The following is a 16496-nucleotide window of genomic DNA, read 5'->3' as shown; positions in this document are numbered from 1 at the left end:
TTCTATTTGGGTTTGCTCTAGTATTAACCTTTCATTTCCATGTTGTGTTTTTGAGACAATCATAAATTTAGTTTTTTCCATTGATACATTATGATAAAATAAACAAATTTATTTAAATAAATACCAAATCACTGTACAATCGCTAAAAATAATATTTCAAACACTCAAGAAAAAAAAAACTGTTCGGGCTTAAATGGCTTAAATATTATATTAATATCAAAACAATACCAAAAAAAAAGAAAAATATAATTTCTAATGGTTTTTTTAATCTTGGTGCAAAAACCAGAAATCTTCACTTATTATATTTCAAACAGAATGGATATATGTAGTAGGTAAATGTTTTAAAAGAGCAAGTCGTCTCAGTTAAATAAAAAAAAACATAAAAACTAAATAAAAAAAACATTTTACCAGTTTATTAAATAGGTATATTTAGATAAAAAACTTTTTGATATAAATAAATATACAGCTATTATTTTTATTGTAGGTGGGTATTTAGTATCCCCTTGTGATGTGATCAGGCTGCCTACTCAGGCGACTAGTCAAAAAGGCAGACTCAATGAAGTTGGTTCGCAACAACTTTACCCAAGCTTAGATGCTTTGAATCAATTGGCGTCAGTTCCATGGAAAGTTAATACCAAAATTTTAGATGTGATATTAGAAGTAAGTAAATTTTTGACTGATAAAATAAAAAAAAAACATGTAATACGGTGAACTGGTGACGTTCATGAGCGTAACATTTTAATTAATCGCAACAGAGGAGAAGTACATACAATATTGTTGTGTATAATATAATTATGCCTAATAAAGACTGGTTCATGAAGGTGTTCAAATCTTGTGAAAACATGCTTGTCAATGAATGTACAGAACCAATTTTTTATCATAATTTGACAATGTTATTACGTGCGTAGTTTTCTGAAGAATTTCTTTTACTCTATTTTTTAGGCACTAACAAATTAGTGTATCATTCTAGATTTAGCATATCCTGTCGGGCATCTTTCCCATTTCTACAGGTTAGGTCAGCTTTCTTCGTAGCCTTCTATCGTCCATTTTTTAAATGTCATCTACCCATCTCATCTGTGGTCTTCCCTTGGTCGTCTAACTTTGTAGGGTCTCCAATATTGTATTGTGGCTTTCCAACGTTGGTCTTTTTGTCTAGCAGTGTGACCTGCGAGACTCCATTTAAGTTACTATCGTGCTTGTTTTCAAAAGCTCGGAAGTTATACGGTCGTGTCTGATCCTACGTTTTTTATTTTTGTTTTGACGTTTTCTTTGTTTGATTCATTAGGCTGGCTTTTTGAGCTGTGCAAGCTGTTGTAGAAGTCTTCGACTCTTTTTATTATTTTATATATAAATATTATTTTCTCCTCTCAGCTTTTTACATACGGTATGCGGCAAAATATACAGTACTGAAATTCGTATGCCTCAAATTTGTATGTGTCAGGCGCCCAAACGTACTGAATAGTTTCCGAACGACGTTATAACGTATGTGAATGTCGTGATAATGTTATGTGCTTCAGAATGGTTCTCAGTTTTGCAGAATTTTTTTTATCGTGGAGTACTATTTTCGGTCATACATCGTACATGCTTGAACAATTTTTTTTCTTTAATTTTGGACCTTGTTAGGTGGGAAATTTCCTCATTTTCCCTCCTCGTAGATCCGCTACTGGCTAAAGGGCACCTTTAACATCTGTTTTATCGGGAACGTGCGTCGTCGTGAATAATGTTTACAAGGCTATTTCATGTAAACTAGGTATATAAATAATGATAAATATTTCAATATTCATTTCAGTACTGTTTATTTTGCCGCATACTGTATTATAATTAATTATAATGTTCTCCTTTTGTGTTTTTAATTCTATTTTTTCCTGCAAAGTTGGAAGGTGGTTCTGAAATGGGAGGTAGGGGAAGTACGTACAAAATGACATATGGTTTTATTATTTGATCACAGCTCTTGTTTAATAACTCACAGAACTGCCAGATTCTAGATCAATTATCACTGGTGCTCTGTTTATTGAAACTAATCATTAATTATTAGGTAAATTTAACACAAAAAATATTTTTAATTTAACTGAGATTAACCAAAAACCATTTTGTCCATATTCTATGGACAAAATGACATACGCGCTTAACTATACTATTTATTTATTTATTTAAATGCATATGTCCTATTTAAAAAATAATAATGTCGACAAAATAATTACACATAAATTTTAATATTTTCAATTAAAAAAAATATTTATAGCTCACAAATAAAACCAATGACTTTTTTTGGAACGTCAGCACAAGCAGCGTGAGCCCAATGGGAACAATTATTGCACTGCACCCAATCTTCTCCAGCCTGGAGTGGGAATAAAGATCGTTGCAATATATGCATGGAGAGTCTTCCAGATCATCATCTTCGGTGTTGTTAAACAAATTTTCTTCTTCACTGTCGTCTTTAACTAACCTTTTACTGACGTGTCGTTTTCTCTTTGCTGGAGGATCTTTGGGCTTGTTTTTCAATTTAATTTCCTCCATATTAGGCAATCCATCGACCTGTCAAAGATAAACTACGTGATCTTTGGTTGGCACACAAAACTGTTCTTAACCTAAACTCAATGTAATTATTGATTTTTCTTATTTGTTTTTTGTCGTGATTTTGAGGTAGTAGAGTATTTAAAGACATTCATTAGATTAATTATTTTATAAACTTTACGTTTTTGGTGATTTTGAGTGCTGACAACATGCCTGTCACTTGTATAGTAGTGAACTGTGCAAGTCCAACTGATCAGAATAATGTTAATTTTAATTTGTTTTTTTGTCGTGATTTTGAGCTTAATATAGTATTTAAAGACATTCATTAGATTAATTATTTTATAAACTTTACCTTTTTGGTGATTTTGAGTGCTGACAACATGCCTGTGACTTGTATAGTAGTGAACTGTGGAAGTCCAACTGATCAGAATAATGTTAATTTTAATTTGTTTTTTGTCGTGATTTTGAGCTTAATATAGTGTTTAAAGACATTCATTAGATTGATTATTTTATAATCTTTTCGATTTTGGTGATTTTAAGTGCTGAAAACATGCCTGTAACTTGTATAGTAGTGAACTGTGGAAGTCGAGCTGATCGGATAATGTTAATTTTTTTCGTGTTCCCTCTGTAGGGCTTTTCATTCACAGTCATTTGTTTTGAGCTTCTGTCATATGTCGTATAATCCGTGTATAGTAATATTATACACGGATTATACAACATCTAACAAGCTCGAAACAAATGACAATCGATGAAAAGCTCTATTAGAAACTCATTTGTTTCCTCGCCTAACTAAATTATCAAAAAACAGGCGGCACTCATGCTAGGAATTATGGTTTTTATTAATATTATTACAATTATGTATATGTGACACTGACGTAACTAGTGACATTAATTTTAGGCCAATGTGACAAACTTTATTAATACTAAATTTTAACATTTATCCCCTATTTTGTTAAAACAATATTATTTTATTTTTCATTCTATTCAAAATAAATGCAGTTTTGACAGGGAATTTGTTTTGTTATTTACTTATTCCATATAGACCTGGATCCCGCGTACCAAAAAAAGTTGATTAATAGCAAGCTGAAAATTTATTAATAGCTTAACGGTGTCTAGTCCGACAAACTTTGATGTATGGGAACACTGGAAGTTTTAACTGTGGAACAGGTTAAAAATTTGGAAAGTCAAACTACGAAAATGTTTATGTAATTTGTCAGATAAAACTTCCAATTGATTTGCTACCAATTCATTAAACTCTCATGCAAAAACCAGACTGGTGAAAAAATCACCAACTGGGCATTTTAATGAGTAGAACACGAAGACCATGTCAAACTACAGGAATCATGTTGGTTAGTAATAGCAGTCTGATTTTTGCATGAGAATTTAATGAAAGGGTAACATATCAATTGGATGTTCTGTCCGACAAAATATATGGGATGTTTTCGTAATCTGATGTTCCAAATCTGAGTTTCCAAACTGTTTCACAATTAAAACTACCCCTGTTCCAGTGTCAGAATACATCAAAGTTTGTGCAACTGGACACCGTTAAGCTATTAACAAATTTTCAGCTTGCTATTAATCAATTTTTTTGGTACATGGGATCCAGACCTAATAGGTTTGTTCGTAGTACGACACAAACGATTAGCAACTGCTGCCAACCATCAGATGCATGAGCAGTTAACAGTTAGCGTTGTGCAGTTAATAGTTAGCATTCATAGACTACGAATGCGCATGTGTCTGATGGTTGGCAAGAGTTGCTGATCGTTCTACGAACAAACCTATCAGTAAGCACAATTTGTGATATCCATGGGTAGTTACTAACAGAAAGGGGCAGGATTCGATTTTTAAAACATTTATTTTAGAGTCAAAACATAGTCATACCTTAAACGATAAATGTATATTATCATTACAAGTTGATACTAATTACAAAAATAAATACACATTTAAAAGACCAATACATAATTACTCATGATGAAGAAGTACATTATAATTAAAAATTAATAACCATTTTCATATCGCTGCAACACAATGCCAAAACCGTCTTATATTTCAGTTCGTTTAGTGAGCGCAACAAGCACTCTGACCGAACAGTTTCAAAATTCATTAGTTTTTCATCAGAGAATGCATATGTTGCTATCTCCAAACCATGTAGCTGTAACATATGTACATGCATTTGGTTCTTGTTCGTCTGTCTTGCCCTGGGCATACTCAGCTAAAAATAGGATTGCTGCAATATGGCTGCAGACTTCACTATTACCGGCCATACGCATACAATGTGCATTTGCTATGTCATCAGAACTGGCTATCACCCCACCCAAGCATTTAGTCGTTTAGCATTAGCTTTTTGGAAATGCTTCACCTAAAAAAAATATTTTATTTTTTTGGAAATTCTTCAACTACAAAAATTTATTTTTATTAGAGTATTTGCGTTCTTTACAATGATTGAGAATATTTTATTTAAAATCAGACATTCATATAATATAATTTTAGAACAATCATGACAGTAATTCAAATAGTGTGTGTGTGTGTGTGTGAAAAAATGGCTTGGATGCGAGTCCGTTAGCCACAGATTTTTATTTTATTTTTACCTCAATTTATTAGTTTTGTTATATTTATACGTATTTCACTTAAATGATTATATTTGTTTCTTTCAAGTAGTTTATGAGTAATTTAAATATTTCCATTTTATGACAACTTAGTAGATATTCTATACTAATTGGAAAATGAACTTGTGTTTGTCGTAAATTGTAATATAATTGATTTATATATCTCTCGTTAATTTTGCATTCCAAGAAAATATGGTTTAAATCTCTAATCGAAACATTATCACAAAAACATACTGATGAATTAATTATTCCTAATTTGTGCAGATGTGCCTCATATTTCCCGTGTCGAGTTTTTAATCTGACGATTTTTTAATTCAAATAGATGGCAGTAATAAATCATTTTCAGAGAATTATGGAGTTCGCAGTTTACAGATTAGGACGACGATATGTCTGGTTTCATACAGATATATAAACGTAAATAAATCTAATATTTAGAACCAATTTATCCAAAAGACACTAATACTGTTATCCATATATTTCTTAATGGTCAATAAATAAAATAAAGGCATACCTTTCCAACAATAATATGGAAATCAGGAAATCATTAACAATTTTTACTCCAACGTTCAAAACAAATCCAGCTGTAAAATATTTATGTGCCTGAAGGCTTTTGTATGCTTTCATCTGCTGCTTAGAGTAGCAACTGTGAGACTCCACCAGATGTGTATAAATATCTATAATAGTAACTTGATGGACTGCACTTTACTGTAAAATCCAATTCTGACTGAATTGCGTATGGATCTAAATCCCCAATTATTTTCAGCTTCAATAAATATCTAAAACAATAAAAGAAATAATGTTATTGCTTGCAAAATTCATCATTATTGATAAATATCGGGGCAAAATGAACAGTAAATAAAAATTGTTTCGTCTACCTTTCTCGCAATATCTGGAGTTTCCAATAATAATTTCCTTAAATAATCACTTTGCATTGTGGTAAAGTTTATAAAGTTCACAAAAACAGGAAACTAAATCCAAATGAATCCAAAATAGACAAAATACGACGATAAACAATGAAAAATCATTGAAAAATAGATACAAACATAACCTCTTTGTTAGTTTGTGTGCCAACCAGAGGTCACGTGGTTTGGATTGCCTAATTAGGAGTACAGGTTAGAATTAATGGTGTTTGACGAGTCTTTGGTTTACGTTTTCCCTGTCCACTAATAAATTTGCCTTTTGGAGCCGGAGAAAGTTCCTCTATAGAAATATAAAGAGTGGAGGACGAGGCACGTTCATTTTTGTCGGTGGAAAGACAATTATCCTGTGAAATACGTTTTGTAATAGAGTTTTGTAAAACGGTAGATGCTGGAATTTGATATAAATTATTATCGTCTTGTTGTATGGATGGATGCAGCTTGCACTGAGATTGTGTAGTCGGAGTAACTTGTAGAATATTTGTTGCAGGAAGCACAAAGGTATCATCTTGTGGCTGTTTAGATGGCCCAGCAGTGGAAATATTATGTGGTTGTTTAGATAGCACAGCATTTGAAATATCACTTGAAGTGGTTGGCTGCTCAAGTTACTCATTGGGGATATTTTCTAGTGGTCTACTTGTAGTCTCTGCAGGTTCATACATATAATCGGGAAATACGTTAGGATTTAAAGGCCAACTACCAGAACTTTTGAATCCGTTACAACCATTTTGCACTGTAGCTGCCTTGCCGTATGCTTCCTTGAACAAGCCGGATATCTGTAATTGTGTAACAACTCGCCCAGGATGTGCTTTTAACCACTTGGATATTTCTTGGTTAAAGTATGTTTTTTAGGGTGCGAAAAAAGTAACATCAAGAGGCTGCATACGATGGGTGCAGTGCGGAGGCAGGCAAATAATACTGATGCCGTTTTGTTTCGCATATTCTAAAGCTAAAGCATCAATCCCCTTATGACTTGCATGCCCATCAAGAATAAGAATAACTTTATCGTCATTACTAGCTTTCACAAAATTTTGGAAATGCTTAATCCATTTCAGAAATATTTCGGTTGTCATCCATCCTGATTGTTGAGCCACACCTAGAGTTCCCGGAGGAGCTTCGTCGACAAGTTCATTTTTCATATTTTTCCTTTGAAATATCAGCATCGATGGGACAAATGTACCAATAGCATTATCGCAACAAACAACAGTGGTGTTTATTCCGCGCTCTGCGCTGGTTATAACGCCAACCTGTTTTCTACCAGTAGTAGCCAAAATTTTCTGTGGTTTTTGAACAGTAGAAAGACCCGATTCTTCAACATTATATATTCTATGTGGCTTGTAGTCTACAGACTCCAGAAGTTTTTCATATAATTGAAAAAACTTTTGGACTTGAGGCCGATTAAAGGCCTGAGCCCGGGCTACTGAAGTAGGTTCAGGTTTCCGTAAAGATATATCTTTATTTCGTCTAAGAAATCCTTCCATCCATTCTTGTTCAGCCTTTTGTTTTTGTCGGTTAAATTTATGAGCAAAGTTGTTTTTCTCGGCAAACTGAAAAGCTAGTTCTTGGACCGATGCGCGCGTCAATAAAAACAAACGAGATTCAAGGAATTTCAAGTGCTGCACTAATAATTGTCTTTCTACATCACAAGGAAAGGTGGGTTTCCAGCATCCAAGACCTTTCGAATTGGACTCCAAAGTTTTATTATTGCCCAATGCGTGCCTCCGTAGAGTTGCTTGTGGAACACCAAATGCTTTGGATGCCAGTAACCAACCCATTTCCTTTTTTCGAACTGCTTCTATAGCTCTCTGCATTGAATATTCACTCCAGGATTGGCGATCAGTCTTACGCTTATAATTGCGAGGCATTTTGTTATATCTGCAACAAATAAATAGCTATATTACATTTTCAGTTCATTACTGAATTCATAAGGACAAAATGACATACCTATGTCATTATGTCCGTCTGTTAGCTATGTCGTTTTGTCCATATAGCGTTATGAAAGAAAAAAAATGCAAAAATAGATACAAGCAGTGCTTTTTTTGTATAATAAATTATATCAGAGGCACAACAAATCCATGTGATAAAATAAATGCAACAAAAATAGGTAAAATAGCGAAAAACTTAACATTTATAAAGAAAACTTTTCGTCTGTACAAAAACTTATAATGTGCAAACACCTACACTACGCGATAATAACGAAATGAGTGAGACGGGCGTAAGCCCGTCTTCACAGACTGCTAAATTCCATTCGTGCCACGTGATTCCAGTGTCAGCTGCGCGTTCAATACCACTACATTACTAATAACTATGATATGTCATTTTGTACGTGTATGTCGTTTTGTACGTATTTCCCCTATATCTTTATTTTCTTCGGATAAACTGCTCTGTAACAAAAAGTAGAATTTTCGTTTTAAATATTTATTATACATTTGTTGTTAAAAATATATGACACATACAGAATTATTTTTGAAGTTATACTTCTTTACGCGCGATGAGGGTGAATTTTTATATGTTAAAACCAGGCGCATACGCATCACCCAGGCGCATACGCGCATTATAACTTTGTTCTAATTGGATATTCAAATGACATGTCAAAAATTATCCAATATGGCAGCTGTAGGACAGCTGTGGTTTGGAGGAAAAGGTAAAGGTAAACAAATGTATAATATATTAGTTTTATTGTTGTGAGGACAGAAACAAAACAGTTTATAATATTGTAGTGACTTTTAAATAGTTTTTAAAAGCAACAGGTACGTAATAATTGTTAATGTATCATGGGTATAAACCTACCTGTTTGATCTGCCAAAATACATAGTATGTAATAATGTAATACTTTTATTTATATAATTTGATTACCATCAATATTCACCTAATATATTGTTTTCTTACTATATGTTTTGTTGTATTTTTTTTTCAATTCTAAAGTCCACTTTACATCAACAATAATTGAATAAGAAATTGACAACAAGTTATTCAAGGTCAAATTTGGCTTATACAAAACACAATTCTACATCCAATTTTGCCGTGAATAAAAAGAAAATAAAGAAATTTGACAAAATAAAACATATCCAATTGTTCTATTTCATCAAATTCCTTCATTTTCTTTTACAAACCATACATTTTGTACTCCTCAAATTTGGCCTTGAATAACTTTGTCAATTTCTTCTTCAATTTATTGTTGATGTAAAGTGCACTTAAATCATTTCAATTCAAAATTAAAATAATTTGATCAATTTTCAAAATATCACAAGTTTAATGACGTTCTACACCTACGGCAAAGAATTAAGGATTTGCATGAAATTTTAGTATGTTATAGTTTACTTCAAAAAACTAAGACTTGATTTTTTAAAAAATGTTTTACCGTGCCGTTTAATTACTATTAAGGGTCCAAGTTAAGTTTTAACATGGGCTCTTATGGGAATTCTTAAAAAGTTAAAAACTTTTGACCCAAATTTACGATTTTTAATTATTTGTGCTTAAATTAAAGGTATTTTTGTAAGGAATAACATATTAAAAAATGAGGATTGTTTACCGTACCATTATTAAATAAAAGTGAAATTACTGTTTCGAAATTTAACAAAGTTGGTAGTAGTGAGATCAGCTGCACTCATAATTATATCCGAAACGTACGTGTCAATCACATGACCTCGGTGGTCTAGTTGTTGAGCGTTCGGTCAGAGTTCGAAACGTCCCGGGTTCCAATCCTCTACGATTCATTTTTTTTTAGTTGTTTTAATAAAAATTTTTTGAAAGTGGTAGATAAGAAAGTTAGTTTAATATTTAAATAGAATACAATTACTTCGTTAAAATTATATAATAGAAGTATAACTTCTTACGTGCGTACAAAGTACACACACATTCTTTTTTTAGAATCAAAGGTAGGCATCCAGAAATTACAAATGCATATGCCAGTAAAAATGGTAGATTATTTTGTATAAATTATGTTTTTTAGGTATTTAATAATGGTGGATCGTCAAGCTTAGATGTTCCTGAACCTACCTCCTCGTTAATACCCCCACCAATTGCCACTCCTGAAATGGATAAGTCAGAAAGATACCATTTATTTAAACAAAGAATGCAATATAGACGAAAAAAGGCTGAAATGTATTCCTTGTGGTGTGATTGTTTATACCGATTATCCTTGGCGAATCATGTAAGTATATAAAGCAGAGATATCCCTAATCTGACTAATTTAGGATGGACATAAATATTTATTTTGATAAAATAATGAAGAATTTGGAGGAATGTACTACAAGAATAAAAAACCGCTAAACGCCTTTAAAATGAGTGGCGCATACAATATTCCAGCTACAAAAGATCTGATATGAATATTACGTGGCGCGAAAATGTATTTTCATTTTGATGTAAAACAAAATTCTAGTTTTATTTTAAAAGATTTTTCCATAATATTTGCTAAATTTGAAGTAAACGCGCCACAAAAGAGTAATTTTGATACAGTTTGAATTTTGAAACTCTTTTGTGGCGCGTTTACTTCAAATTTAGCAAATATTATGGAAAAATATTTTAAAATAAAACTAGAATTTTGTTTTACATCAAAATGAAAATACATTTTCGCGCCACGTAATATTCATATCAGATCTTTTGTAGCTGGAATATTGTATGCGCCACTCGTTTTTAAGGCGTTTAGCGGTGTTTTATTCTTGTATCAGGAGTTTTTCAAAGTTATTTATAAATTAAATGTATGAAGTTGAATACAATGTTCCTCTATTACTCGTTAAACTTTATAAATGGTCACCTTTGTTGCATTATCTCCCAAATGATCTAGTGTCCATCGAGTGTTCACTAGATTTTTTTCTATTTGAAATAGATTAAAAAAAATATTGAGATGGCCGGTAAATGAAGTCGGATTGCCCGTTGCCAGATCAAATTTAGCGTCGTAATCACTACAACTACATAAACCATTTCGGGAATAATCGTTAATTGGATTATACTTTTGTAGCTTAATAACTTCTAAAAGGCTAACCGATTTTGATCAGTAAACATGAGTTTGAAACGTATTTACCAGTAGTATCTGATGGATCTAAGGTCAAGTATGATAACTGAAGCTATTACAGGAATTATTGAGCTTGAGAAACCGTTTTTCCCGTAGGAAATAGATTTGATCATACTTATGAAGCATATAACTTAAAAATTCGAATTTTCCCGGATATGACGTATACACCGTTAGAGTCGTCTAGAGTCCTTCTACAAACGCTCAGTTATTGGCGCAATTCGTAGGTTGAAATTTTGAGTAATTGCCGAAAAACCAAAATTTTCAAAGTATAGTTTTTCAGTTTTTCGGCTATACTGAGCCGTGTGTATGTCTGATCCTGACGGCTTAGACACCATTTGAAAGCTTAACTCAACGCTATTGATTTGGTGTATTTGCGGTTCTCCTATCTCTTCTTGATCCGAAGATATATACCCCCAAAGTATGCCGTTTTGTACCTACCAAGTTCTCTAGCTGGCTTATGGGTGGTCAAAAGTCACAAACTACACCGGTTCTGAATCGGCCCAGACCCCCTCTTCAAACACAGAAAAAAAATTCAAATCGGTTTAACTTTCAAACACACATACATATCCACAAACATTTTCCCTTTTTTAAATAAAAATTGAGTCATACTTCTGAGCTCGGTAACTTTTGAATGGTATAACCGATTTTCAAAATTAGACATGCTGTGTAGCGAGAAAAAAATTGAGAAACGAGAGTCTATTCAATGAATTTTTATTTCCAAGATTATGACGATGATAACAATCAAAAGTAATGTAAGATATTATCCATTGTCACTAACGCTTTTTTATATCTTACAAATCATAGTATGAGGATTTATGTACTATTTAGTTGATTATCCTATGGCCATCTCGTTTTTAAACTAGGAGGGAATGCTTTTTTGTAATTGGTCTAACCGCAGGCAAGTTTACTCCAATAAATTCTGAAATTTTGACACTATTGACGTTTATGAAATTTTGACACTATCGAGATTTATGAAATTTTGACATATTGGCATTTAAAATTGATAGGGTAATTTAGTTATATTTTGGGTTATTCCTTTAATTTTTAGGTTTTCAGTGTGCATTTATATAAAAAACCGTTGTTTTTAGAACGACGTATTAGTATAACATAATATTTATGGATTACCGTCGAAGGCCTGATCAACTAAAAAAGAAGATGAATCTGGAGATTTTTATAGTGACATTATTGGGTGTGAATCTGTCTTTAGTTTACTCCTATTAGTTTAAAAACAGGGTATAGTAATTATAGACCAGCGTTGGCAATTAATTGCTAAAGCTGGATTAGGTTGGGTATAATAAATTATTCTGTGGAATTGGTTCAAATTCGGTAATAACGTCATTTTTATTGTACAAACTACTTTAATTAGGTTTTTTGTGATGGCTCCATACTAGTTGATTTTGGAAACTCATATGAAGATATGCTCAGCTACAGTTCATCACAAACCCTTTTTTCAGTGCGTCATAGATTATCGAACTCTCTCTAACACATTACAGCTGGAAGTGACTGAAAAAAATGTACCTCCGTGATTATTACACATTGAACTTTGTGTTTGTTGTATTTGTTGAACGGGTTTAATGAAAATTATGTATTTGTTGACGGGTATTTGCATATTAAAACTACTTATACTTATAGATGGATAATTACGTATTTTTTATGGGAAATAAGCCACAATTTTACTAAAAAATGAATTTATTAACGTTTCGAAGCCCAAATCGGGTTTGGTTGTCATAATACAAAATACTATTAAAATAAACAAACATGTTGTTGCTAAGTAAAAAAATTCTTCTAATAATTTATTTAATCTGACTCATTTATATTGGCAATTCAGACGTATATTATACATTGTAAAGTAGAAAACTTTATTTTTATTTTATTTTATTTGGGATACAGACAGGACAAACCCATAAAAGTATCCACTACAGAATTTCAGATACATTTACAATTTTACAAACTGATATATAACTACAAACTAAAAGTAAAAATATTCATTGAAGTAAGAACATAAATACAGAAAATGATATAATATGTATGAACAAAAGAGAAAAACAAAAATGAGAAAATAAGCGATAACAAGACTGAATACACCAAAAGACTAAGTTTAAAGAAAGTGATTCTTCAATAGTTTTTTAATCATATCCGCTTTATGAAAGAAGATATCAATATCCACAGCGCTAGACAATTTATTATAAGTATTTGTCATTCTATGAGCAGGTGAATTTAAAAAGTAATTTGGTCCGTAACAAAAGTATAATTATTTCTAGTAGTGTGGCTTGGAGTACGAATTTTCAGGAAATTTATAAGGTCAATACAATCTACATTATTATTTAGGACCTTGTGAACAAATAAGACATCCACAATTTGTCTACTATGCTCAAGAGAAATTATTTTTAAATTAGAGCGAATGCGTTGTCTATCACTATCAGGATAAAATTTCCTTTTACAATAGGAAATAAACTTATTTTGAATGGATTCTACTTTAGAGATGTATACCGAATAACGCGAATTCCAAATAATAGAACCAAACATTAAAATACTATTGACATATGCCATATATAACGTTCTAATGGTAAAAGGGCTTTGTAACTCAAAACAAGTTCTATATATGAAGCCCAACTGCTTACTGGCTTTTCTAGTAATATTAGAGATATGTTGATCAAAGAGTAGCTTACGGTCCAAAAGTATACCAAGATCCTTAACGCTTTCTACTGCATGCAATACACAGTTAGAAATTTCATATGTGTTATAGTTTAAGTCAGGGCTGCTGCGAGAAAAATGTATATAATTACATTTTGAAACATTTAAAAACAGGTTATTTCTTACACAATAATCAGATAAATTGTTTAAGTCTTCTTGAAATTGAATTCTATCATTAGGACATGAAATACAGTGATATATCTTTAAATCGTCGGCATACATAATAAAGGGCCTAGCCGGGTAAGATGGTGAAAAGTGCCCCCAGCTCGATTTAAATTCCATATAGGCCAATTTTTAGCACATATAGAGGAACTCACTTTCTGAAATTTTTAGCCCCCTAGGTGGTCACGTGACCCCCCTAGAGCCTGATTAGGCTTTTTATGTTTTTATTTTTTATCTCAGGCGCATCAAGAGCTAGCCAAAAACTTTATTAAAAAAAGTTGTAAGTTCCAAAAAGATCTATAAGAAAAAAATTTTTTTAAAATTTTTGGCGGGAAATTCGAATTTTTAGAACAATTTTAAACTTTTAAATGACTCTGAAAAAAAAACTAAGACACTCGTTTTTACGAAAATTAATTATAATGTGTATTTTTGCACAATATTTCACCCTGATTTTTTCAGACTTTTAAAATTGGTGAAACGTACCTTTAAAAATAAAAAACCGCATTTTTTCAGTTTTTTTTTCGTATTTTGAAACAATTTTGTACATATTTTTCAAAAAAGGTAACACTGTTACTAGAATAGGTAAAAAACTGAAAAATAATTGGGGTTTGCTTAATAAAAATTTTTTGTAAAGCCATCCATTTTCAAAATACAGGGCGTTGAAGAAAACAAAATTTTACACATTTTTTACGATTTTGCTGAAACTACTGGCAACATTGTAATAAAACTTGGCGGAATTTAAGAGCTGGTTATTGTGCATATTTTGACATACAATTAATGATTTGATATTCATCATTGGCTCGCATAGGGGTAATGGTCTAAACTTTTTAAAGAATAAAGATAGTACGCCACTGACATATTTCAAATTAACAATCGTTTTTTAATTTCTCGTTCAATTTGTGACAAAAAATGTATCTTCTTATTTTTTCATACGACGCGCCATTTTTATTCAAAAACTAAAAGATCTTAACCCTTACAAAGTATTCGAACTTCTAGTAGTTTCTACATCTACATACATAATAAACTCATACATCCATTATCAAAATTAATTCGAATACTTTGGAAGCGTTAAGATATTTTATTTTTTGCAGCAAAACAGCGCGTCGTATGAAAAAATGAGAAGATAGATTTTTTATTGCAAATTGAACGAGGAATTCAAAAATGATTGTTAATTTGAAATATGTCAGTGGCGTACTATCTTTTTTTCTTTGAAAAGTTCAGACCATTACCCCTATGCGCACCAATGATGAATATTAAATCCTTAGTTGTATATCAAAACATGCACAATAACTACCTCTTAAAACCCGCCAAGTTTTATTACAATGTTGCCAGTAGTTTCGGCAAAATCGTAAAAAATATGTAAAATTTTGTTTTCTTCAACGCCCTGTATCTTGAAAATGGATGGCGTTACAAAAAATTTTTATGAAGCAAATCCCAATTATTTTTCAGTTTTTTACCTATTCTAGTGACGGTGTTAAATTTTTTGAAAAATATGTATAAAATTGTATCAAAAAAACGAAAAAAAAACCGAAAAAATGCGGTTTTTTATTTTTAAAGGTACGTTTCACCAATTTTAAAAATCTGAAAAAATTCAGGGTGAAAGATTGTGCAAAAATACACATTATAATTAATTTTCGTAAAAACGAGTGTCTTAGTTTTTTTTTCAGATTTATTTAAAAGTTTAAAATTGTTCTAAAAATTCGAATTTCCCGCCAAAAAAATAAAAAAATAATTTTTCATATAGATCTTTTTAAAACTTACAACTTTTTTAAATAAAGTTTTTGGCTAGCTCCTAATGCGGCTGAGATAAAAAATAAAAACCTAAAAAGCCTAATTAGGCTCTAGGGGGGTCACGTGACCACCTAGGGGGCTAAAAATTTCAGAAAGTGAGTTCCTCTATATGTGCTAAAAAGTGGCCTATATGGAATTTAGATTGGGTTGGGGGCACTTTTCACCATCTTACCCGGCTAGGCCCTTTAGCAAATTTAAAACAGGCAGAAATATCATTAACATATAAATTAAAACGTAAAGGACCTAAATGGGACCCCTGAGGCACTCCTGACGTAGTGATCACAGCATTGGATTTAAAAGCTCCTAAAGTTACTTGTTGTGATCTATTTCTAACAACGTTTTTTCATAAAGCCATGTTGTTCAATATTAAGTAGGTTTTTTACGTCATAATAAAGAAAATCAGAAATTATACTTTCAAATACCTTACTAAAAATATTTAACTTAGAAATAGGTCTGTAATTTTCAACTTTGCTTTTATTTCCGGATTTATGAATTGGAATAATAAAAGCATTCTTCCATTTATCAGGAAATTGACCGGCATTAAGTGATTTATTAAACAACAGAAATAAAGGTTCTGTTAGAGATTGTTTACAGTTTTTAATAAAATCAGTAGGTAGCTCATCTGGTCCAGGCCCTTTATGAGGTAAATTTTCAAGTTTATTTTCAATAATTTCGCGAGTAATAGTATATTTACAGATATCTAAAGGCGTGTTAGTGTAAATATTACCAAAATTGCTAACATTACTAGGTACAAAAACAGAAGCAAAGTAATCAGAAAATACGTTACAAATTTTCTGT

General features: G+C 31.6%; 1 protein-coding gene across 2 annotated transcripts in view; it reads left to right on the top strand.

The window, feature by feature from the left end:
- Positions 1–16496, top strand: part of LOC114338946 (DNA-directed RNA polymerase, mitochondrial) — a 101371-nt gene that overhangs the window by 54476 nt on the left and 30399 nt on the right. For both annotated transcript variants that reach the window (XM_050646872.1, XM_050646873.1), the window contains 2 exons: positions 485–660; positions 9990–10190. In XM_050646872.1, the coding sequence (XP_050502829.1) occupies positions 485–660; positions 9990–10190 (377 nt within the window). The remainder of the gene's footprint in view (positions 1–484; positions 661–9989; positions 10191–16496) is intronic.

The sequence above is a fragment of the Diabrotica virgifera genome, chromosome 3, assembly GCF_917563875.1.
Source record: "Diabrotica virgifera virgifera chromosome 3, PGI_DIABVI_V3a".
Lineage (NCBI taxonomy): Eukaryota > Metazoa > Arthropoda > Insecta > Coleoptera > Chrysomelidae > Diabrotica > Diabrotica virgifera.
The sequence above is the reverse complement of the archived record's forward strand: the minus strand, read 5'-3'. Positions and strand labels throughout refer to the sequence as shown.